This window comes from Solea solea, chromosome 7 (genome assembly GCF_958295425.1).
Source record: "Solea solea chromosome 7, fSolSol10.1, whole genome shotgun sequence".
Lineage (NCBI taxonomy): Eukaryota > Metazoa > Chordata > Actinopteri > Pleuronectiformes > Soleidae > Solea > Solea solea.
The window spans coordinates 27,976,525-28,001,781 of record NC_081140.1 but is presented as its reverse complement, the minus strand read 5'-3'; the positions used below and the strand labels follow the sequence as shown (position 1 = coordinate 28,001,781).

The window sequence follows — 25,257 nt, the reverse complement described above, 5'->3', positions numbered from 1 at the left end:
GAGGAAAAAGATAAAATCTATTACGTTAATGGGCCCAAATTTTATCAGCTATCAGACGTTGATCCATAATGAGTATGAGCCCAAATATCACACCGTTTTTTTCACCAGAAAACTTTTAAAACCTGGATTTAAAAAGTCAGATTGTTTAAAACCGTAGAACCTTTTAATATGTTTTCCCTGAAATACAACGCAGTTTCCTGATAAACCTCCTGATTGTCTCACCGTCTGGGACGCTGTAGACTTGGTGCAGCCAGGTTCCGTGTCCCTGCGTCCTCCACTCCGCTCTGTACCTGAGGACGGGGACGCCTCCTGTGGACTCGGGCGCCTCGAAATGGATCTGAGCCGAGGTGGAGAAAGGTCTGACCTCGCTGATGAAGGGAGCGGACGGCACCTCTGAGGACAAGAGGAGATACGACGATGACAATGATGAAGAAGACACTGTTCTATTATGAGCTCAGAGATAATATAAATAACTTCAGAGAGAAGATTCACCTTTGATAAGAAATCTATGATTTATGACAAAAACAAGCAGCAGAAATAACAGTTTTATTACATAAATTCTGTTATATTTTAAATAGGGCACTTTATTTTCTTTAATTACATTATTTAATGCAGTTACTGGTGTATAATGCAGATAAATATTTGTTTAAATTGCATTGAAATTAAATGAAACTGAATGAATCAAATATGGAATCTAAATCCTTACCGATTTTATTTATTAATTTTTTTATGAATTTATCATCCTGACACTTCACTGTCATCAAATGTAGACACATTTGAAATTTTAATAAAAAGGAAGAAATAAGATTTTTGGTAAATTTTGGTAAAAGAAATCTCTGTCAAAACTCAGAATTCAGAGGAAAAAGTAATTGGATTTGAACTAAATTTGGTGTGAGTTTGCAGAATAACACAAGAGCATACAACATTTCTTTCACATCTAATCCAGATTACAGATTTGGCGGAAGTTTAAATGTAACATGGTTCATTCACAATGAACTAGTTCAGATGAATATATTTCAGCAACAAGATGCTAACCCCTATAAACAGTTAGAGTTCTATTTAGTGGATCAAAATGGCGAAGACAGGACGTTACAGAACGGTTAATCCAGTGGATTAAGAAACGTAAAAATCCCATGTGCTCGTATGTCAAATGCAGGTGACAAAAGTCACTGTTTTCTGCAGATTATTTTAAAACAAAACACATAAATGTAGAGTAAAAGGTTGGAGAAAATTCCACCAATTTGTTTTTAGGGACCCAGAACAAATCACCCATGACCTGACCCACTCTTTGAGAACCCCAGCCAGTGATGATAATGATATGAGTTTGAATCACAGTATGATGATGGTGGAGAAGGAGACTGACCGGCCTGGATGAGAAGGAACTCCTTGGACCTGGTTCCCAGCTCGTTGGACGCCGTGCAGTTGTAACTCCCAAAGTCGTCCTCAGACTGAGGGCTGATCTGAAAGAGGCCGAGGCCGAGTAAATAAAGATACATGAGGGGGTGAGTGTGTGAGTGTCAGACACTCTGAAGGTGACCTTTTTGTTTGTCCATTAGTGGAGCTTATTTCTCGTTGCCGTGAGCTTCTTCCTCTCTGCTGAATTATTCATCCGAGTTTTTTTTTTCTTTTTTAACACAGTGGAGCCAAAAGAAAAGCCTTCACTTCAGGCCTGGAGTCATGAAATGTTGATGACACCAGGGGTTTGTGTGTGTGTGTGTGTGTGAGTGAGTAAGTGAGTGAGTGAGTGAGTGAATGAATGACTGAGTGGAAGGTCTCTACATATTACATTCATGCTATAGAGTGTAAATCATGTTTTAAACTGTGTGTGTTTGCTTGTATTTGTTACCTCTTTAGGACCTTTTCTATAAACACCGACCTTGTCAGGACCTGTAAAGTCCTCATGGAGACATAAAGCCTGGTCTTAATGAGCTCATTTCTATATCGAAAATTACTACATTTTAAGGTGAAAACATGTTCGGTAAAAGTGAAGGTGAAGGTTAAAATAAGTATTGGGGAAATACATGTAATTCAATGTTATGTCCTCTGAAGTCATGGAAACCAGAATGTGTGTCTTTATTTGTATTTGTTGCCTGTGGACATTTTCTGTCAAGTACATGGACCTTGTCAGGACCAGTTAAGTCCTCATGGAGACATAACACCTGGTCTTAATGAGGCAGAACCTAATTTCTGAGGAACTGGTTAAGTTAAGGGAAAATGCTGACGATGTTAAGGCTGTCCAGATAAATGGAAGTCAATGTGGAGTCCTTAAAAGGACAGCTGTGTGAACCCGTGTGTTCCAGGTACTAGGCATTATGTTGTGGGGACATACATCTGTTCACACAGTCACTTTATGATATCGTTAATTATTAAATTTTAAGGTGAAGATCTGTTAGGTGAAGGTGAAGGTCAGGGTACGTCTCAAGGAAATATATCTAAGTTGATGTAATGTCCTCTGAAGTCATGGAAACAAGACTATATATATGTGTGTGTGTGTGTATATATATAACTCCACCACCTTCTGAGTAAATGACTGTAATTACTACTGTACAACAATAACATCCCTGATGTCCACTGAGCTTGTGTGTTTACAAATGTGCTGCATCTGCATTTAGCTTCAGGACCGACATAGCTGCTCATTTCAACACTTACGCTTACATATTCAGTATATAAGGTTACAAACAGTGTGTTTGACAAAGAGGTAAATATTCCACTATATATATCTATATCTATATATAATCTAGGGCTGCAACCGAAGATTATTATCAGAAAAATATTGATTGTGTTTACCAAATCTGGAAATGATGATGTTCCCAAAAAGTCTGATTGTCCAAAAACCAAAAATGATTCAAACACACAGACATTTCCATTCAAACCATAGAAAACACCTGCAGTCCACAGTTTTAATGAACCTGTACACAGTTAGTTCAAGTACCACTGGTGCGAAATCTCCAAAATTGCCCAAAAAATGGGCTGTTCTAACCATTATGGCGTCTTTCCTGTGAGAGTTACGGGAAAGTCCTTATTGACTTTTTGGACCGGTCTGACATGATTAATGCGTGTACCAGTTGTCGTTCATGTACGTGAAACATTTCAAATTTCTATCAGGATTGATGCGCTTTTGGGGGAGTTTGTGGAGCACGGGAAAGCTTAATTTTGAGGAAAAATAAGAATAATAACTCCTTGAGTTTCTGCACTTTTGAGCGCTCTGACCCTAATAATAATAATAATAATAATATGGACAATAAATAACATCTTTATTATGTGTTAAATGGTCTATGTATCTTAGTACAGGCGGTAAATCAATAATTTTATAATAAATAAATTTCTGATTCTGAGTGTATGTGCGTGTCCTCACTAAGACTGCTGCCTGAGAGAGTGTGTGTGTGTGTGTGTGTACCTGCAGGAAGCTGCTTGCTGGCGTCCTGTAGACCTTTATGTTGCTGGTGTTGGAGTTGGGCAGCTGCAGTCCGTCTCTCAGCCAGACGATGGACACATTATTGGGATGAGCTCTGACCTCACAGCTGATGTTCACCGCATTTCCCTCCCAGGTGTAAACGGCGACTTCACCTTGGATCTTTGGAGCATCTACGAAACAAATAAAAACAACAAAAAACTTGTTTCTGTTGAAAGAAATTTGATTTGGTGGCAATAAAATAAAACTGTGTGTGAAGAAAAGAGAATTTAAGAGCACACTGGACAGAGAAAATGTGTTGAGTTTTACTGGAATAAAATTCAATCTGCAACGCATAATTATGTTTGTATAAACATACAACGTATAGAAAATGTTCATAGACTCACAGGAGTCTGTGAATTTGAATAGTAACAAAAAATTACATCAGAAAGTAGCGTGGAATCATGTTGTCCGTTAGTGACAATTTTTTCAAATTCACAAACTTTCAAGGATTTCAAGGACCCATTTCAAGGGCTGCCAATGTGTCCTTCAGGAGATATTTACCTAAATATCAAGTTAACATATTTCTTGCACAAAATTTAAGCACTTTCAATGACCCCCATGTCGACTTAGAGCGATTTTCCAAAACTTTCAAGGGCCTTGAATTTTTTTTGGTCAAATTCACAAACTTTCAAAGACCTGTGGGAACCCCTGTCCTTAGTAGAGGGCGCCATTTTGTGTCGCCATGGTTCTACAGCAGCTAAAGCTCACAATTTAACCAAACAAGAACAATATCCTTTTTGGCCTGTGAGGGCCACTGTAGTTCCCTGACACGTGAGAAAGATTCTTCAGTCTCGCCTTAAGACGTCACCAAATCTTAGATACTGGACCTTTAAAAATGTGTGTGAGACTCATATTGTTGAGGTAAAATCACATTTTCTTTAACATCATCATGGTTTTGTTTACTTTTGAAAATCACATAACCTACTTTTTAAATAAGTGTTTTTCCAAACTTTCGGAACTAAAAACTCTTTTGTATAGCTGCCCCCAAACTTTGGAAAGGAATTTAAATCTGTTATGTCAATTATTTTACTGTTTTACTTTTATGTTTTGATTGATTTTATGTTTGTTTTATGCCTTTAATGTTGCTGTGCCTTTAACTCTGTAAACCCTGGTTGTTTTTAAATGTGCTCTAGAAATCAAGCTGACTTTAGGGACCCAAAACAAATCACCCGTGACCCATATGTGGGTCCCGACCCAGTGCTTTGGGAATGAGTGCTCTCATGTAAATGCCAGGAACTCTCGTGTCTGCGCATGTTTCACAATAAAACTTACTGTAATCAGGGAATTGGAGAAAGCTGTGGTGCTTTTATTTTGAAACAGGAACAGGACGTGCTGTGCTGTGTGATATAATTAATATGTGTCAGATATCGTCGTGAAACTGTGATGAACGTTGATCATTTTCACTGAATATTTTAGCAGTTACATGCGCGGCGCGAGGTCGATTCACAAAAAAAGATCCACGTGGTTCGTTTCCATGACGCAATGCAGTTAAATCATGTGAGATTCTGTGAGATCACAAATCCCTGGAATCTCCTGCGTGAAATGGTTTAAAGTGTGCGGTCCTGTCTGGTCCTGGTCTGGATCGTCTCATCTGGGGTTTCTCAGGATTAAAATATATAGAGTTTGTTGTGTCTGTATCTCCCACGTGTTTTAAAATCAAGTCAGATTTGACTTCTACGAGGAAAAACTGCTTCAGCAGACGCAGACTGACTCACACTGTGCTAGAAGAATGATTTCAGATTTAGATCAGGTCAGAGTTGAGGATGTTCAGATAAGCGGCTCGTATTTTCTGGACCGAGTTGCAACGATATTGATTTTTCTTCGGGGAAATGACTGCTAATGTTTTTACTGTTAAAATAAAGTGAAAATGCTTCTGTTCAGATGTGAAAGTAACTGCTTTTTCAATAAAGGAGTCTCCAGTAAGTGAGAAAGAAGCTCCGCTGCCAGGAATAACTGTGTGACATGTTACACAGTTAAAGCCGGAAAGAAAAGATCCAGGAATATAAGATCACGTTGACCCGAGTACTGGTTCCATCTGGTCGTCTTCACACATTCACAGGGGGGATACATATGAGGGGGAAAGGATGAGCTGAAGAGGCTGATCTGACTTAACTAAACCTCCTTTTCTGAGGCTCTAACTCTGGTCTATATACTGGTTTACACCTGGAAAAACATGGTTTATGGGTTTAGGTTTACTCACTAAAGCTGATAAACTCCAACAACAACACACACAAAGGTTAAGGTGTGAACACCACTTCTCTACATGTTTGTCGAGCAGGACATTTAATTTCCGCTGTGTTTTTCCGTTAACATTCAGTACAAACACAGAGGAAATAAACCCGAGGACAGAACTTGTGCAGCAGAGACGGACTCAGGGTGGTGTAGATACAGTAAGGTCAGAGGTCAGGAGAGGATGTTAAGATAAGAGGCAACAAAATATATGCTCAACAGGAAGATTAATACCAGTGTGTTTACATTTATATTGTAATACATTTACACACCAATAACAGTTGTCATTCATGTTACTCAAGTGTGGAGCTGAAACAATTAATCAATTATTAATCTATTACTAAATTAATCGACAACTATTTTGATAATCGATTAAGCGGTTCAAAGCTTTTTTCATGATTAAAACAAGATTTCCGATTGTTTAAGCTTCTTAAACGTGAGTATTTTCTTCATTCCTTTGCTAAAGCTGCTCCTCTGAGCTCAACACGCTGCACACAGAAGTGACGTCATTTACCGTGGTCTTTGAATGCATCTCGTTAAGCTCAACACGCATTACTTTCACCTGCTCTCGTGCGCATCCAGCGTGAGAAACCGCACACATACTTACATCGGACCTCCAGATACGCAGACTGACTGTCCTCTCCGATGGCGCTGCGTGCTGTGCACAGATACTGACCGGCGTCCGTGTACTTCACTGACTTCAGAGTGAGGGAGGAGACGCGAGCGTCGCTCCTCACCACCACGTTCCCGTCCAGACTCTAAATGAGAAAAGAAAATGGCATCGTTTATAAGAGGGGGAAAAAAAATACAACAACAGTTATTTCTCTCCACAGCCAAATTGCACATTTGCATCATCGGAGGAACATTTCAGATGAGAGATGTGTGACCTGAAAGACGGAAGAAAAGGCTTTAGGAAACAGGCTTTTAATGAGCGGAGCAGACATTACATTAATGAAAAACACCGGGGCCCGCTCTGCTGTGTGAGGACGTGGAAACATAAGGACACAGTTGACAGTGCAGGAGAGGCTGATCAATAATTCATGATGGAAGGCACCAGAAACCATTGAGGGCTTTCCACACGAGGGCTCAGCGACTCGTGAAAATATGCTGAGCCGTGCTACACTCCTCACAGCGTCACCTTACACACACACACACACCTTTACAGGGCGCGAGACACAAATGTGCTAATAACAGTTTCAGTTTATCCTGTTTTTGTTCTAAGCTCATATTCAACACCTGGCTCACTCTCAGCGAGGGAAGCCGCGTTCCAAGTCATCTGAAAAGCTGGTGAATGTGGACAGACAGCTGGCTGATGAGACGGGGAAATGTCCCTCTGCGCCGCAGAGATACCTGCGTTCATTAACTTGATAAGCACCGGTTACAAGCTTCCCAAATTTCAAGGTTAACAGCTCTGTGTTGTTGTCGTGTGACACTAAACTGTCGAGGTGTTAAGTATCAGCGTAGAAAAGAGACGTTTCCAGCTCCAGTTAGTCAACATTGAGGTGAATCCACTAAAGTTTGTTTATCGTACTTCTGGATTTATGTGGATTTTATGGCTATAGAATTGTTAAAAACAATGTTGAATGAGTGAGTTGTTCTGCCCTTTTTTTCCACGATACTAACCCTAACCCTGAATCCCAGGTCCCAGATTGGGAAAATCTTAAAAACGCCACCTAATCCGCTACTTTGGGAAAAGGATCACGTCATAATCCCACCTTTCTCTTAATTCCAGTGCATTCGCTGTCCCTTATCTTTCATCGTCTTTGTCTTCCTCTTCTTGTGTTTGGAGTTTGTTTGGTATATTGTAATTATTTAATAAAAGTTTGTAGACAGCTTCTACTTCTACTCTGGTATTGCTGTAGCAGTGTCACAGCGCCACACACAGGCCTGGCATGTATACTACAGCTTTTAGTTAAATTTCGTTAGCATTTACGTTTGGTTCTGTTTCCGTGTAGATAGGATTTCAAGGCCCACTTATACTCAACGCAAAAGACGAAGATGGACAGAGCTTATCGTCCATCGAAGGAGAGCTTTCGCTAACGTACGAAACTGAGGAATACCAGTGGAAATCATGGGGGGCAGTAAAGAGTCAATCGTCCAATCATTCAGTAAGAATGACGAACAAAAGTCTATACGAGCATTTTTAAATGTCGGGAATAAATAAAAATAAAACGGTCACTATGTTTGTTGATGCCTGCAACTCCGCACTGCCCTCTAGAGGAGTTATTACATAATGTCCATACCAAGTAAAAAGATGCTTTGAAGTGTGTAGGGTAGTGACCGAGGTAACGTTTGAAAATGGGGTATAAACGGGCCTTTAGTGTTAGTTTATCAGATTATTGAGGCTGATAAAAATGGATTTAAAATTTATTTAATCTCAAAATCAATCAATTTGAGTTGTAGAATTAACCTAGTAATAAGAAATAAGCCGATATGAAACCCAGTATCATTATCAGTCCGATACTGGCCAAAAAGACTGGATTGGATATCTTAAAAAAAATGAAAACGTTAATCGCAACCTGATCTGTAAACAACATAAAATGAGGTAAAAGCTTCAACAGACTAAGAGAGATTTCCACGACTAGAATGGCTGCTTATTTCTATACTGTATCAGACTGATATCGGTGGATAATCTCAAGGTTCTGTTCACACAGGGATTATCAGATCCATCTCAGATTTGGTCAAATTGTTAAAGACACATTGTCGATTATGTGTGGTGAATATCATGTTTTTGTGGTTTTTCCCAGAAAAAAGGGAACATTTTTCTATTAAATTAAGCATTTAAGTATTTTTACTGATCCGTGAGAAGCACAAACGTCTAAAAATTTAGATATTCTTTATATACAGTATATGGCCTAAAAACAACCAGATATTATTTAAAAGTCATCACTCAGCCTTACTTTAGTCAGGTAAATATAAATATTCCTCACCAACACCATTGTCGACATAAGAACACATTCATGACATGACATTCATTAGTGTTTCAAATGTAATTCATGAGTCTGGGCCGTGCAGCATGTGTTTGTTTGTACTGTACACTCTGTTGTTTTTGCACAACTGAATATTTAAGCCTCTGCTGTGGCTGCGTCTGTGGCTTCGATCCAAGATACAGGGGAAACAATGAACAATGTCGTGCGGATGCTTTTACACAAATTGAATTAAAGGCCCCGGTCTGAGCGGCGGCCCTGTGAGAGAAGCCCGTGTTAGGCAAAGCACGTCTGCACCGTTCATTATGCATGGAGGGAGGGAGAGAGAGCAGGACCCTGGAGACACTGACCTTTCACTCTGACCCTGCACTCTGTGTAACATGACGCACGAGTGCAGAGAGAGTCCAGGAAACCTCAACACTGATTCTGTTTGTCCTTCAATCATAATTAGGGACGACTCGATGCCACAAATGGATTCTTCTCCAACTCAGAAGACAAAACGTCCTCGTCATCACACTCTCAGCCTGACTGTAACATGCACTTTATTCAGAAATTTGATTTTACTTTAATTCCAATTAATTCCCATGGAACGTTTCAAATTTGGATGTAAAGTTGATGTTCAACCAAATCTTACATACTTGACCTTTAAAAATATGTGGTAGACTAGTAATGTTGATCTATTTCAGGTGGTTTTTGAAAAACTCAAGGGCCTTGATTTATTTCTTCAAATTCACAAACTCTCAGTGATTTCAAGAACTCGTGGGGTCTTTTTCTTCTGCTCATAGCAGTCATTTTATATCAACAATGTCTGCTGCTGCTTATGTAAATGATGTTATTGTTCTATAAACATAACATAAATGATTCAGAACTGTCTTTTATAAACTGATAACTGTTCACTACCATACCTCCTCTCTCCCCCCCACCTCTCCTTTGTCCCCCCATTTTTCCTTTCACCACAACCTGTCTAGGCAGATGGCCGCACATTTTCGAGTGTGGTTCTGTCAGAGACTTCTCTTCTCTCTATTATATTGTAAAGGTTTTTACCTTGAGATAATGGATGTTGTGATTTGTTGCTATACAAATAAAATTGAATTGACCTCCACTGTCTCTCTGGATCCGTGGGGATCCAGTAAAATGTCTTCCTGTTAGTCTGTCTCTGTTTGTTTAAGTATGACATCTATCCACCGTCTTCACTTTTATGATCTTTGACATATTGACTGACTTACGTATTGTCTAGTATATACAGCGTGACGTCAGCTAACACAGCTCGTATCGTAATCTAAATATCCCCCAAAAGCAGACGCTCATGTGGACGGTTTCTCTTCAGCTGCAGCCAGGTTTTAAGACCTCAAGATCACAGAGAAACACATGACTTCACTAAAGCGTAATATAGTGATTCATTAAAGTTTCAACGCCACAGTTTTCAGAATAATACATTATGCACCACAGTGACTTTCCTGCCTCTACATTATGTCGTCGAGGACGTTGTTTGGCTTCACTGCACGGGTAAAAGGACTTCTCCTGTCTCCACCTCTCTCTGTCTGTCCCTGTCCGTCTGTCTGTGTGGAAACATAAACTCCTCTCATTAATCAAACCCCAGTGACAGCAGAGTCTGTTAACTTTTTCAGCAGCAACAGAGGAGACACTGCACTGAGAATCCTCTGAGGACATGTCCACATCATGTCTCGACAAATCTCAACTGTCCTGGCAAACAAAGAGATGGAACCTTTTCCCCGGGATGGAGCTTCCTTCCTGCAGCACGTCCGATTTGTACCAGACGTTGTCGCTGTGTCACACTCGTCTCCTGAGAGACGAGGAACGAGACGTCTCACAGAGAAGACTCGCAGGAACAAACCTGAGCGCAGGTGGAGTTTAACAGAACAGTTAATAAGTGGATGTTATTTCAGCCTGAAGCTACAGCGGAGGATTAGGATTAAAACTAAATATTAAATAAAAAAGATACAAATCTGACATTTAAGTGTCAGTTTTAATCTTATTCAGAATTCTGATTTAAATCTCAGAATTCCAACACTCAGATTACAAGATCTTAGATTTTTGATTTTTATTAGGACTTTTTTCAGGAAATCTGTCTTAATCTTAGAATTCTGAATTTAATTTGGACATTTTCTCATAAACGCTGTCTTTAATCTCAGAATTCTGACTGTAATTTGGATATTTCCTCAGAAACTCTGCCTTTAATTTGGACACGTTCTCACAAAATCTGTCTTTAATATCACAGTTCTGATTTCCACAGATTTATTTATCTTTCATTTTGTAATTTACAAAACATTGTGATCCTAATCCTCTACTGAATAATCTAGATGCTGCACTTCTGTCAACGAGTTCTTTTAAAAATGAGGAAAATCTCCTCATTGTGAGGGATATTGAAAATATAGCAAGTGAATTGCAAATTGTGGATTTTTTCATTATGAGATTAAATCCCAGTATGTCGGTTTGTGCTACTCACAGAACAGCTACAATAATCTACTCTTAAATTAAAATTAATTTCTAGCCTAAAAATTAATAATTATTATCGATAATGATAGACATAACGTGTAAAATTATGTATTTCATATTTAACGTGTATGTGTGAGTGTAAATACGACGCCTGCAGCTTCTTATCGTGGCTGATACTCGGAAACATTAGTGCATCAATTTGTCTCAATTTACAGTGCCAGTTGTGAACAAAGGCTCTAATCATGATGACATGAAGATGGAGCACTTTTCTACTAACAAGGTTTGTGTAATTCAAGGTGTCAACAGTGACACTGCTTTATCAATGCATAATCCTGAGTGACGGAGTAAACCAATCTTTCACTTAACGAGCAGCAAGTTATGTCATTTTAGAGCTAAACAGATTCAGGTTTTACCTCTAAATCACACATTTCTCTTTCATGGGTTTTCTTGAAATCATAAAACATTTTTATTTAAAAAAAACAAAAAAACAACTTCTCAAAGTGCTACAGGTTAAGAGCATAACAACTCAAAATCCACAAAGGATTATAAATAGAAAATATACGATTTTTCCAGCTCCGATTTAAAAGATGTGCAGTCTATGAATAAATTTCACTACATTTACATTCTACTGTTTTTTATCATTTTTACTTTTATTTAATTGCTTATGTTGAAATAAATGTTATTATATGATTTTACTTCACATTTCATACACAGGGTATGGAAGAGGAATTCTGATCCTAAGCCCAAAATTTGGCCTTTTTTTTCCTCAGAATTCTAAAATGAGAGTGAGACTTATTGAAGTCAGAATTCTCACCCCAATCTCAGAACTCCAAACTTTTCCTCCGAATTCCAACTTCAATCCCATAACCCTGACTCTTTTCTCAGAGTTCTGAGATTAAAGTCAGAATTATTAAAGTCAAAATTCTGACCCCAATCTCAGAACTCCAACCTTTTTTCTAAGAATTCCAACTTCAATCCCAGAACCCTGAATTCTGAGAAAATAATTCTCTTTTCAAGTGACAATTATTAGATTAAAGTCTCAGAGTAAACGCAGAACTCTGACCCCGATCTCAGAACTCTGACCTTTTTTTGGGAATACTGACTCTTAATCTCATCTAATCTGTTTCTTTTATTCCTGTGTTTTGATCTTTTTGTTTATTGTAGTCTTAATTTATTTTATACTTTATCTATCAGAGTTTCATCCTCTCAGTGTGAGTCCGTCACCAGGAACATTTACATTACTTCCTTCTTTTTTTCTTCCCTATCATTTTCCATGACTGTTAAATCAGTCAGTTTGGTCTTTTTTTGCTGGATTGTTCAGGTTGATTTGAAAGCCAGTATAATATAATGCACCCTCTCTCTCTCTCTATCCTATAATGTGCTTCACTCCACTGCTATTTCTCACCAATTTTCTCACATATGTGAGGACGAGACTTTTGAAAAAGCCAGCGAGGAAAATACGAGGAAAGGCTTATGTGGGCAGCTCAGACTTTGGCCAATTCTCACTTTCTTTCAAGGGGAAAGTGCCAGAAAAAGATAATCTGCTTTGCTGCACAAAGACAGTTCTCATTTTCTCTACATATATATAGATATTTATTTGTATATAGTCAGAAAATACAATCCTTATAACAGAAACTTGGCAGTTTGGGCGTGGGGGTTGTGTTAAAGCTGCAGTATGTAACCTTTGTCATGAAAACAGTCACAGCTGTGTGGAGAGAAGTCTGTTAATAACCTGCATTCTTGCATCGTAAAGGGTAACTTTAACCTTTTTCACAGTTTAGTGTAAATTATTGTAATTAAACATTTGATAAAAATCATTGTGTTTCCACTGCCCCCTCTGGTCAAAAAACAGCTACTGCAGGGCCGTTTCCCTTTAATGTGCGGAATGTGTAATAATCACAGTTTCTGATTTTCTGTGTTGATTTTAAGCAGGTTTGTGATTTTGATTATTATTGTGCTATAATTAAAAGTCGATATCATTGACTGTATAAACTTGTGACTTGATACAGTTGTTGTGTATCTGCTCCTGGTCTCTCTCTCTCTTCTGTCTGTACCTCATCTTCCGCTTGTCCTTTCTCTCCCCCCTTTCTGTCATTTCTTTCATTGTGTGAACTGTTGGGGTTCTCTGCTCTCCTTGATGTTGTCTATGTACAGTGCCTTGAGATAATGTATGTTGTGATTTGGCGCTATACAAATAAAATTGAATTGAATTGATGGATTTTGTTGTCAAAGAATGATATAATTTAAAGTTTTCCTGTATGATTTACAGTTTAAGTCATATATTTATGATATTAAATGTATATATTGTTTAAAAAAAGGTTTAAGGGAAAGCGGAATCATCACACTATTTGATTTTCTGTGTGGTTTTAGACGTTTTTCCCTATTCATTTTTAAGCAGTATATTTATGATATCAAATGTATATATAAATGTATGTATGGTTGTAATTACACATATAAAACTTGGTGTATGTACTGCCCCCTCTGGTCAAACACCAGCTACTGAGGAGCTTTAGTTTCCCTTCAATGGAACGCGTAACCATCAAGGTCTCTGAATTTCTGTGTGGTTTTTCAGTAAGTTTGTGATTTTGATCAATTTTGTTGTCAAAGAATTATACAATTTAAAATATAACCAAGTTTTCCTGTATGATTTAGGCATCCTCTTACAGTTTAAGTCGTATATTTGTGATATTAAATGTATATGTTGCTAAAAAAAATCAAGAACTCAAGAAAGGTCAGTTATCAACTCTTCTTTACATTTTATCGAGATTACCTTACCTTTTATTGTATCTTATGCTGCTGCTAAATGTAATTTATTTAACAGTAACATTAAAAAAAGTCAAAGAAATACACCAGATATCGCCTCGTAAGCCTCATTAGCTTTAGTTTCCCTTTAATGGAATGCGTAATCATCAAAGTCTCCGATTTCCTGTGCGGTTTTTAAGCAGGTTTGTGATTTTGATGGATTTAGTTTTTCCGTATGAGTTTCTTGTATCGGTAAATGTAATTTATTTAATATTAATGTCAAAAAGTCAATGAAATACAGCAGATATCACCTCATTAGCCTCAGAAGAGCGGGTTTAGTTAGACTTTCAGAGAACTGCACAGACTCACAGTCCTGAAAACAATCACAGCTGAGTGAGGAGACGTCTGCATCTTAAACGTCTGAGGGAGGAAAGCAAAGCCTCTGCATGTTGAGTTTATGCAGAAAGAAAACAAACCAAACAGCACAGATTTTTGCGTTGAACCACAGCTTTGTTCTCTCCCTGACCCTGGTTTGATCATGAATTCTCATCTGCATCCATCCAGGTCTGAATCAGACTTCCCTGCCATGAGAGATGGATGTGTGTGGGAAAGGAGAACAAAAGAAAAAGAGTCATGCATTGAAGAATACCTTGTGCTGCTCGGGCCGAGTCCACGACGCCTGCAGAGGACAGAGACACAACAACAAACACAAGGCAGAGCAGTTCTTAGAGAGAGATCCTCATCCAGGTGCAGCTGCGGTGCTTTTCAAGTGTCCACACTTTAGTTTTCTGTGCACCTGAGCTGAATGTCTGAGTCTTATTTCAGCTGCAAAGATAGTTTTCATCAAAAGAAAAGTATTAATTTTCTGTTGCTCGCACTCAAATAACTCCTCTCCTCAGAACCTGAGTGTGTGGGCATCACATCACGGAATGCTTACAGATAAGAAGGTTATTGGTTTATCAGCGAGCGGTGACTCCATTACACCGTGGGAGCACAGATGTGTTTGGCCCCCCGTTTGGACAAAGTGCAGCAATTATCGACCGGCAAACTATTTCTCAGGCTCGCAGCGATGATAATAAGAAGATAAAGCCCAAATAAAAGAGAATTTACTTGTGTATCTGGGATAAAAAACTGTTGGGGTTTCTTCTGTTGTTGCTTTCAGCAGTGAAACCATTTATCAATTTGTTGTTTTTCGCTCCATAAAATGTTGGAAATTGTCGATCTGTCGTTTCCCAAAACTGGAAATAATGATCGTGTTCTGTCCAAAAAACCCAAAATGATTCTGTTTTAATGATTTTCTTTTGTTATATAAAGAAAATATTCACCTTTAAGAAGCTAAAGAAAATCAGAAAACACTCAAAATATAGTATATGAGTGTTTAACAATGAAATAAAAATCGATGAGCGGTTGCAGCTTTCATTTCCAGCTCCGAATATCGGATTTCAAATTAAGTGTTTAATATGTTTCCACATTACCAGATAACACAGCATGATAATAATAATAATCAAAACACACAATTATATAAAACATCTTTTATAATAAAAAAATCGGAAAAACAGACAACATAGTTGTGCTGTTTTAAGGGCAAAAGTCTAAGAAAAACTGCAGTTTAGAGACGTTTCAAGTTCAAAATACTGTTTAAAGTTCACTTTTTTGAAGCAAAATTCGGAAATGTTCAATTTATTTTCATGGACATTGCAGTTTTCTTGGCAAGAATTTGTTCCCAGTCACAAATGTTCAGGCAATGAAGGCCAAATTAGTTTTGATTCATATAAATTCTGTGTGTCAGTTTGGTAACATATCAGAAAACTGTTGAATAATTAGTTGTTGCAGCCCTAATCTCTAATTAGTTTTACATTTTTCCACATTGCCAGATAACATCACAATAATAATCTCCCATTTTCTGACAAAACACACAATTCTATCACAACATACACAACATATTTGTGCTGTTTTAATGACAAGAAGAAGCAAATAAGAAGCAAATAAAATATCGATTTAATCATTCAAAAATATTGTGTTATATTGTTAGAAAATACACTTGTTCTTTGCGCTCCCTGATTTGTTCTTTGCGCTCTCACTTGTTTTTTGCGCTCCCTCACTTGTTCTTTGCACTCTCACTTGTTTTTTGCGCTCCCTCACTTGTTCTTTACGCTCTCTCACTTGTTTTTTGTGCTCCCTCACTTGTTCTTTGCGCTCCCTCACTTGTTCATTGCGCTCTCTGATTTGTTCTTTGCGCTCCCTCACTTGTTCTTTGCGCTCCCTCACTTGTTCTTTGCGCTCCCTCACTTGGTCTATGCGCTCCCTCACTTGGTCTATGCACTCCCTCATTTGTTCTTTGCGCTCCCTCACTCGCTGTGGTATTTTGTTTGTGGGCGGGGCTTATGAAGCTGCCTGCTGATTGGCTACTGAGTTTTGGAGTGACAGCTCAATGGACCGGGAGTCATCCCGGGCTTGGAGTCGATGTAACTTACGTTTATAATCTGACAAACGTGAGACTTTTACAATTATTTTGTCGGATGTTGACGGGGAAAACTTGGACAAACAAAAAAGCACAGCTCAAAGAACAAGTGTATTTTCAAACAATAAAATACAATGTTTTTGAATGATTAAACGGATATTTTATTTGGTTCTTAAAAGTTTGAAAATATTGACACAAATCTTTCATAGTGTTCAAACATTCAGATTTTAAAGCACAATTGTTAAATTTCCAATTTAGTTTAATTAATATTGAGGTTTTCAAAATTCTGCATAGACTGTAGCACGTTTGGCATCAGTTGAGTCAAATTTCGTTGTTTCCTGCTGTGAATATTGTTTGCCAGACACTTTTCACAACAATAATCTCCCATTTTCCTACAAAACACACATTTATATGACATCACAGACACCTGAACAACAAACAACACAAAGTTTGTGCTGCGCTCGACAACATGCGATGTCAAGGTGAAATAAACCACAGCGACGCCCCCGACTGCACCACATGACAGAAAAAGAGAAGGCTCTCTGAAAAGAAGCATGCTCTCTACGGATCAGAGGAAGAACGTTAAAGTGTGACGATGATGACGATTATGATGATGATGAGGATGAGGAGGTGCGATGGCTTCGCCCACATATCGAAGGAGGCATTGAAGCGGAACAAGCAATGACAACAAAAAAAAGAAAAAGATAAACAGCTATTTCATCAGGTGCAACAGCAGCGAGGAAATGTCAAGATAGCAATCTGTGGGAATAATTGAAGGGTAAACTGTTGAGTGTGTGGATTATTATCCTCTCATAATCAAAACTTCAAATGCTAACAAACTTGTGCAGCTGACAAACTGCCGCTGATTAGAATTCAAGTTAAAGCTGCGATGAGGTGCAAACTATTTACGATTAGAACTCCCAACTTCAGACAAGAGCAAATCACTCAGCTGCCACAAAAGTTCAAGACAAACCTTTAAGAAAAAGCAGATTTCGTCACAACAGCGTACAAATGTTGACACCCATTTACACCGAGTGAAAAACTAAACTGTCTAAAGAAAACTGCAATAGTTTAAAATGATCACAGAATTCAGTTTTTGAGTCACAATTCTGAACTTTTAGTCATTATTGGAGAAATTTTGTCTTTTTGTTTTCCACAAACGATGACGTTATTGGAAAATGGGGAAAAGAAACTCCGCTTCGTGGCCATGAAATAGGTATAATGTGCGCATGAAATTAATAATATTAAAAACATTCTCATGAATGACCTGGAGAGCTGTAAGTAGCTGTAAGTAAAGCGAGTGCAGAAGGCTGGAGCTTCGGGATGGACAGAGATTTTAGTGTGATTGAGTTTTATTTTAGGTTGGGAATGAGAACAAAGATTTTCTCAAAAGTCTGGCTTTGTGTGCGTGCATGCATTTAGCGAGTCGGAGGCAGGGTTAAGTTGCTATCTGTAAAATAACCTGGCTCTTAAGTCCATTGCGACCCTTATGTGGAGGATAAAGCCTTAAAAAAATGGATGGATGGACATTATAGCTATATCATCTATGATTCATCTATATCGTGGCCAGGAAATACTCATTTGTGGCCACAATATAGATATAATGTCCATATTAATCAGAGTTTCGATTACAAATTAATTAACAATTGATTAATTCTTGAGTGTTGGACTTGACGTGTTGTAATTTTACCTGCACTCACAAGGACTTTAGTTTCTTTATAGCTGGGCCAACAAATTTGGCGTAAGTCGTAAAGCTAAAGCACTGCAACACCAATAAGGAATTAATGTTTATATTAAGTTACTGTAGCACCACCATCAGGACTATTGGAAGTATGACTGTGAAAAAGTTCAGTTTATTTTGAGTTTCTCAACTTCTTTCATGCTAGATTATTGCACAGCGCTGCAAATATTTACACTATCATTAATACTCATGATAAGCACTTTCCAAAAGTGAGCCAAAAAAGCTACGATTTAAGATCAGGGCTACAACTAATGTTTATTTTCTATAATCTTTTAATCTGTTTATTATTATTTCCATTCATAAATTAGTTGTGTTGTGCATTAAATGTTGAAATAATGATGTTCTCAAATGTACTGTTTTGTCTACAAACCAATTAGAAAACCGGAGAATATTCACATTTAAGAAAACTTATTGTAATTATAAAAAAAAAGCACTCAAACTGATAGTTGCTGATTAATTAATAACTGAATAGTTGTCGCAGCCTTCATGTCCTGCTCTGAGTATGGTTTCAAATAAAGTGTTTTACATTTTTTTCATGTTAATCAGGAAATACAAAATACTAATTATTTTTACGTCATAAAAACAGTTTAATTAGAAAAAAAATGGTTCTAATTATATTAAAAAGACTTGATCCAATTATCCAAAAAAGTTGACAATTAACTTGGTAATTGGTTAATAATCTTGTTATTGTTCCAAGAAAAAAAAGGGAACATTTACAATGATTATTAGGACATTGAAAAGGATAATTATATTTTTTCTAATGCATGGGAAGTTATATTTCCTTGTAGTTCCCAAAAAATCTATTTAATAATCTGCATGATAATCATAATAAAAGATAATATGTAGAAACAACATAAAGGCGTCCACACTACAGGATGTTCAGACTCCCCTCAGTAAAATAAAAAGTGGAGACATTATTGCTCGTGTCTTTTGGGTAAGTAATTGAAATGCAAAGCTCAGTGTAGGAATATAAATTCATAACGTCCTCTGGAGCAGAGCGAGTCCTTTACTGTCACAGTAAAACACACTGTGCAACATACGTCATTACAAGCTGCAGTTGGCTGCACATCAGCACCGTGCTGAGAGAGAAACAGAGAGAGAGACAGAGAAAGAGTGGGAGCTCAATTAAAATAGGCAACCTAATGGTGTGTAACATCAGCAGCCTCACACACACACAGGCTGACAGTTCAGTGACAGGTGTCTGTTTATGACAAAAGAACATTGGAGCGACAGCAGGTGTGAACGGACCAAAACACACCTCGACAGAATCGCGTTTCCCCGAGCAACAAATACGAACAAACGCTCCTGTGAGACTCATCGCTTCTTTCCTACAGCGTCGTTATTTATTCTCCACACATGAACTGTAGTGTCAGCGTAAAATCACCAGACATGCTAACACGAATAAAACACAGGAATGTAGCAAAGCCAGGCCGAGTTTTATTCACTTGGCGACGCCCTGAATGAAACTGATGAGTCAGCATATTGTCGTTGTCCTGTGTCATTAACTGCTGATTCTGGAAACCTCTGCTAAACAGAGCACAACAATAAAAAACTGAAAAGGGCCACTAACATCTAGCTCACATTTGTACCACTTTTTTTTCGTGCTTACACAAATATGAATAAAAAACACAAATGTACCAAAGGTTTTATTCATTGATGACGCCCTCACTGAAACTGATTAGGTCAGTGTATCGTTGTTGTCCTGCTTAACGCCGCACAACACTAAAAAAACTGTCAGGTAACTCTAACATCTAGCTAGTATTTGTGCCACTGTAAATGAAGAGCCTTTTTTCAAGCTAACACAACTACGAATAAAACACAAACAAATATATGTATATTACATTACATTACATTACATGTCATTTAGCAGTCAGGTAACCTCTGATAAAGGGAGTAAACCGCTAAAAAACTGACAAGGAATGCATCTAGCTAGTATTTCTGCCACTGTAATTGTAATTAAGTGCCTTTTTTCAAGCTAACAGGAATACGAATAAAACACACAAACATGAAAATGTCCCAAACTCAGTCCGAGTCTTATTCACTGGGCGACGCCCGCCTAAAACTGATGAGTCAGCATGTCGCTGTTGACCTGTGTCATTAACTGCGGAACCCGGAAACCTTGGCTAAACAGAGCTGACTACAAAAGAACTGACAAGGAATGCTAACATCTAGCTAGTAGATGTTGCGCTGTAAATGAAGACCCCTTTTTATGCTAACAGGAAAACAAATAAATGTAGCAAACCCAGGCTAAGTTTTATTTACCGTTTGACGCCCCGACTGAAACTGACAAGTCAGTATATTGTCATTGTCCTGTCATTAACTGCTATGTCTGGAAACCTCTGCTAAACTGAGTTAACCACTAAAAAACTGACAAGGAACACTAACATCTAGCTAGCATTTGTGCCACTGTAAATGAAGAGCCTTTCTTTTCAAGCTAAGAGTAATAAAACACACAAACACATAAATGCACCAACGCCAGTCAGCATTTTATTCACTTGGTGACGTCCTGACTAGAACCGATGAGTCAGTATATTGTTGTTGTCCTGTGTCATTAACTGCTGAGACTGGAAACCTCAGCTAAACGGAGCAACCCACTAAAAAAACTGACAAGGTACCATAACTTGAAAATGTTCCAACGAACATTAAACCCGACATGATGCCGTTCCCTCAAAGACATTTAAAGATGATTTTACAAAAAATTGTCTCAATCGAGTGGCGCTAAAAGCTAAGCTAACAGGTGAGTCAACAGATTTGTGCTTGTGCTTTTGCTAGTTGTAGTAACAGTAGTTTTTAATAGTTAAATATATACATAAAAAGGTTGTAATATCAATATTAAGGCTTTCACTTTTCATTCAATGGTTGTTACATAGTTGGAATTAGCTGGTTTTGGCTCAGTGAAAATTCCATCATCAAAATGATCATGTTCAAACTTAGTACTTAAAGAAGAACTTTATCAGACTCGTATTGTTATCGGTGGGTTGTGATATCGGATTTAAGACTGTTACACTTTGCCTAGAATTCAAAGATAAACGTTAAACCTTGAGCACCTAACTTCAAACTTGGACCATCTGAGGTAGTTACCAAGTTTTCTTTGTTGACCTAGTTCTTACATTACTTTTAATTGTTCAATAAGTGGTTAGTAAAGTCAACTTTATTTTTGTTCTCATTTAACAGTTAATTTTTTTCAGATGGAGGACAAAAAGAAAATATATTAGCCAAAATAAGCATCATCAATTATCGTCTCTTTCTAAAAAAAATCGGTATCAGCCATAGGAAAACCCACATGGATCAACGTCTCATCAGATCCTTCCTTTAATTTATTAGTTAATCCACTCACAGACAGACAAACAAATAATAAAATGTCTTGGAGGAAGTAATAACTGCTAATTTATTCTGACCATTCGTCATCATGACACATGTAAAATGGCACCTTTACAGAGCTGCACTGGTTTTCTAAACCTTCACATCAGTGATGATAAAACGCTGCCTTCACCCGTCTTTAAAGTGTGAACAAACAAATTAAATTAACCACTGTGATTGGTTTTGATTTTTTTTTTTCTGATTCGGTCGATTTGTCATCGTGTCCACCCCAAATGAATGTCGTCCGACTTGTCGCACCAGTTCAAGATGAAATATAGCTGTTAGGATGATCACAGACAGACAGACGCACATGAAAATGAACAGAACCAACAAGACAATTAAATAATTAGCAGCCGATTCTCCGCGGATCCATTAGAACCCCGCCATGAAATCACTGTCCCGGCAGATTATCACAAGTGTAAAAGGAAAACACCAGCTCAATCTTCTCACTCGACAGTGATTCACTCAGGCTGCTAATCATTTACCTCTTTAAAAAGAGACGCCACAGAGAGAATGCAGCGCACTGCAGACTACGGCGCAAAAAAAAACACTCCGCCACCACAGCACAGCTGTGCGTCACATGACGGGCGTCAGGTGACGTGTCATGGCACTGTGCATCAGTGACAGCTCAGTGAAGGGAATGGGTGGGTGATGCAGACGGTGGCTGCCCGTACGAAAATAAAAAATCTGTTATTTAACTCCCTCAGAATCAGTCCGTGACATCTTAGTAAAATAAGTAAGTAGATAAGTAAAACGTACAAATACATCAGTACAGGGACTACTTTATTGAGTCACTTACGAGTTATGTCGTGAGACGTCATGTTTAATTTAGATTTGACTGGTATTTTCCTGCTCAGCCTTCACCTGCAGAATCAGTCATGTGACATTAACAGTAACGCTTGCCTGAAGTGGTGCAAAAATGGATGAATTGGTAATTGTTTACAAAGTAAAACATACAAAAACATCAGCACAGGGGCCACTACACTATAAACAGTAATTAGAGTGGCTTGTGTGTTTTGAAGCGAGACGTTATGTTTAATGTTGATTTTACGCCGTGACATTTACAGTTAACGTTTGCCTGCATTGGTGGAACAATTTATCAACTGGTAATTGTTGGTTCACGGACCAATGTAGTGATCTAAATGCACTATAAACAGCAGTAAGTGAGTCTCACAAAAGTTGCTCGCGAGCAAAGAAGAGTTATGTTGACGAGATGTAAAGTTTGATTTTGATTTTACTCATCAAGACCAAATGATTTGGCTGAAGACATTTGGGAAAATGTATGGGTTTTTTTTACGTGTCAAGGCCTTTAATGATGCCTTAACGGAGCCAATCTCACATTATTTCATAAGTATCGACTCTAATGCAAACATTTAAATAATACGTGATAAAAAACCGACTAGTCCTCGAAGTAAGAGATGCATATCCCTGACGTGCCAGGCCGTGTCTTTGCTGACGTTTAACAATGAAAGTGTGGGATGTGCGGCTCTTTGTTCATCCTCATTTATATTGTAACAGCTGTGACAACAAAAGAAGCTGCAGGTTTTTTGGGAGAAGAGCAGCTGTGAGCTCGTCAGAGGAACGAGCTGCCTCTCATCTACGCCGGATTAGATTTTTTTTAGGGACTGAGGTATGGACGGTTAGTGGGCAGCCATGTGTGCCAGTGTGGGCGTCGTAATGAAGGAAAAACAAAAAACAACAAGGGTTCTGCCATGACATGCTTCATATGGTGGTGGAGTGTTTTTTTGCGCTTGCAAGGCTCCACTCAAAACCTCATTTTGAATATCAAACACTCAGCTCTGTTTCTGTTCCACTCGCACAGAAAAGAGCACCTGCAGCTTGTTTGAATCCATGACCGTTAATCCGCCAGGATTACTCTGTTTGGTTGATTTTTTTTCCCTTTTTTTAATTGCAGGAAGTCTGGTGTTGGATAATCAAAAATGTAGATTTGGAGGTGGAATCACTTCTAGTCTCAGTTTCCAGGTGACGATGTTAGACAATCTACATTTTTATGGAGATTACCACTAAAAATCCCAGTGACCTCATGCTGTGATGGAGAGTTTGAAATGATCGGGCGACAGCAGCGACACAGAAATGGTGTTTTCAGTTCCCTCTGATCTCATGAGATAAAAGCTCTGCACACACTTCCTGTCACGAGATCAGGTGTCAAGATTTTTGGGGAACATGCGATAAGTCGAATCAATTTCATGAGCCATGATAAGATCATTCCTTGGGGGAGGTGGGGGGTGGGAGGTTTTCAATAAAAACGGGCTTATTTTCATCTCGGTGGGAGGTTTGGTGAAATGTGGAGGCATAGCTGTTTTGTGTAACATTTCTGTGCCACACGAGGATTTCATACCTGATAGATCCTGTTTAGAGGTGCCTGTAGGAAGAGAAATGTAGTGCATGTAATGGAGTGGCTTCAGAAATCCTCTCCATAAACTACAGTAGATGCTGTCGACACTGCAGCGACCACACCACCTTTGAAGAACCCAGGCCATGTGGGCAGTAGATGCATGAGAATACCAATCAAAGCATTGATTGTTTGTGATGGTCGGCACATGGAACACTGTAGTGGATGTTGTCAGGATAGGGATGCACGATACTGTCGGCACAATATCGCTATCGATATTTAAAATGAATTATCAGATATTGGCAAACACGCCAAGATCACCTCATTTGACTAATGACTGAAACAGTAGCTGAAGAAGCTCCTACCTCCTGGGCGCCCTCTACAGCTATTACTTTTATTTATTTTTTGTAGGGATGGGACGATACCACTTTTGTGTCTGATACTGATATCACAAACTCCAGTATATACCAATACCAATATTAGTCCAATACAGTCATTTTAGACCATTTACGAACTATGCTAAAATGCATGCTAAACGCTAAAATGCTATTTGTTATTTACATTTTTATAGTCTGTGCATAGTGAAGCATGCGATATATATAGGATTTTTGGATTGTATCGGATTTCAGTGATTTTGACCAAACTTGAATAGGAATCAGTTATCAGACCAAGCTTATCCGAAATATCCGGAAAAAGTCTAATATCGTGCATTCTTATACTGTGAGAACATCCGGGGGGGGATCAGGAATGTAATGGAAGTTTGGGGGAAAATCCTTACAGTACCGTTCACACCAAACGCAAAGACTTTTTTCATGTCACTTTAGTCCCAACTATTTGAGTTTGGCGATCATTTCCGTGTACTCAAGTTACGCGTGTGAATAACTCAAGTCCTACTCGATCAGGGCTGAATAAGAAAATAATGAACAGATCAATAGACGGTGAAAATGAACATATATTTTTTTAGAATTGCCCACCCTTCTTTACGAAATTAGAAGCTAAGTCGCTAACTCACAGTATCGCAACGCGTAAAAGTCCAAATATTTAAAATTTAGCACATTTTAAATGCATACCCACGAGAACGAGTTTAAGAAAATCTGCTCATATTTTGTTATCGCATCCCGTAAAAACCTGCTAGTCACGATACGTCGCTTTCTTATTGCGTTTGGAGTTCAAACACAACACACTTTACGTGCACATGCCAGGTCTTCTTCCCCTGTTTCGCTATATTTCTGTGGCGCCACCTCCAGGCCTGGCATGTATACTACAGTGTTTATATATTTCCGTGTGGATAAGAGGGCAATGACACCAAGTGCATTTTTGCGTTGTGAAACTGACGTCATCTGATGCTAAATTACGACTTTGTACGTCGTCTTATCGTACAAAAACTTTGTGTTGCGTTTGGCAAGAACACATCTTTACCCAATGCAAAAAAAATAAACTAATGTAGAAGAAGGCAGCAGGTTAGCTCGCCAACCTGATGAAAATGGTTAATTATAAACAGGTAATATGTGACAAAACACTTCAACACATTCA

The 25,257-nt window shown here is 38.3% G+C and overlaps 1 protein-coding gene across 1 annotated transcript in view; it reads right to left on the bottom strand.

The window, feature by feature from the left end:
• ncam1b (neural cell adhesion molecule 1b) overlaps window positions 1-25,257 on the bottom strand; it is an 84,245-nt gene that overhangs the window by 31,702 nt on the left and 27,286 nt on the right. The window contains exons 9-14 of the mRNA XM_058633367.1: window positions 23,731-23,754; window positions 14,459-14,488; window positions 6,291-6,441; window positions 3,398-3,585; window positions 1,364-1,460; window positions 223-393 (exon numbers count right to left, since the gene is read on the bottom strand). Coding sequence (XP_058489350.1) covers window positions 223-393; window positions 1,364-1,460; window positions 3,398-3,585; window positions 6,291-6,441; window positions 14,459-14,488; window positions 23,731-23,754 — 661 coding nt within the window. The remainder of the gene's footprint in view (window positions 1-222; window positions 394-1,363; window positions 1,461-3,397; window positions 3,586-6,290; window positions 6,442-14,458; window positions 14,489-23,730; window positions 23,755-25,257) is intronic.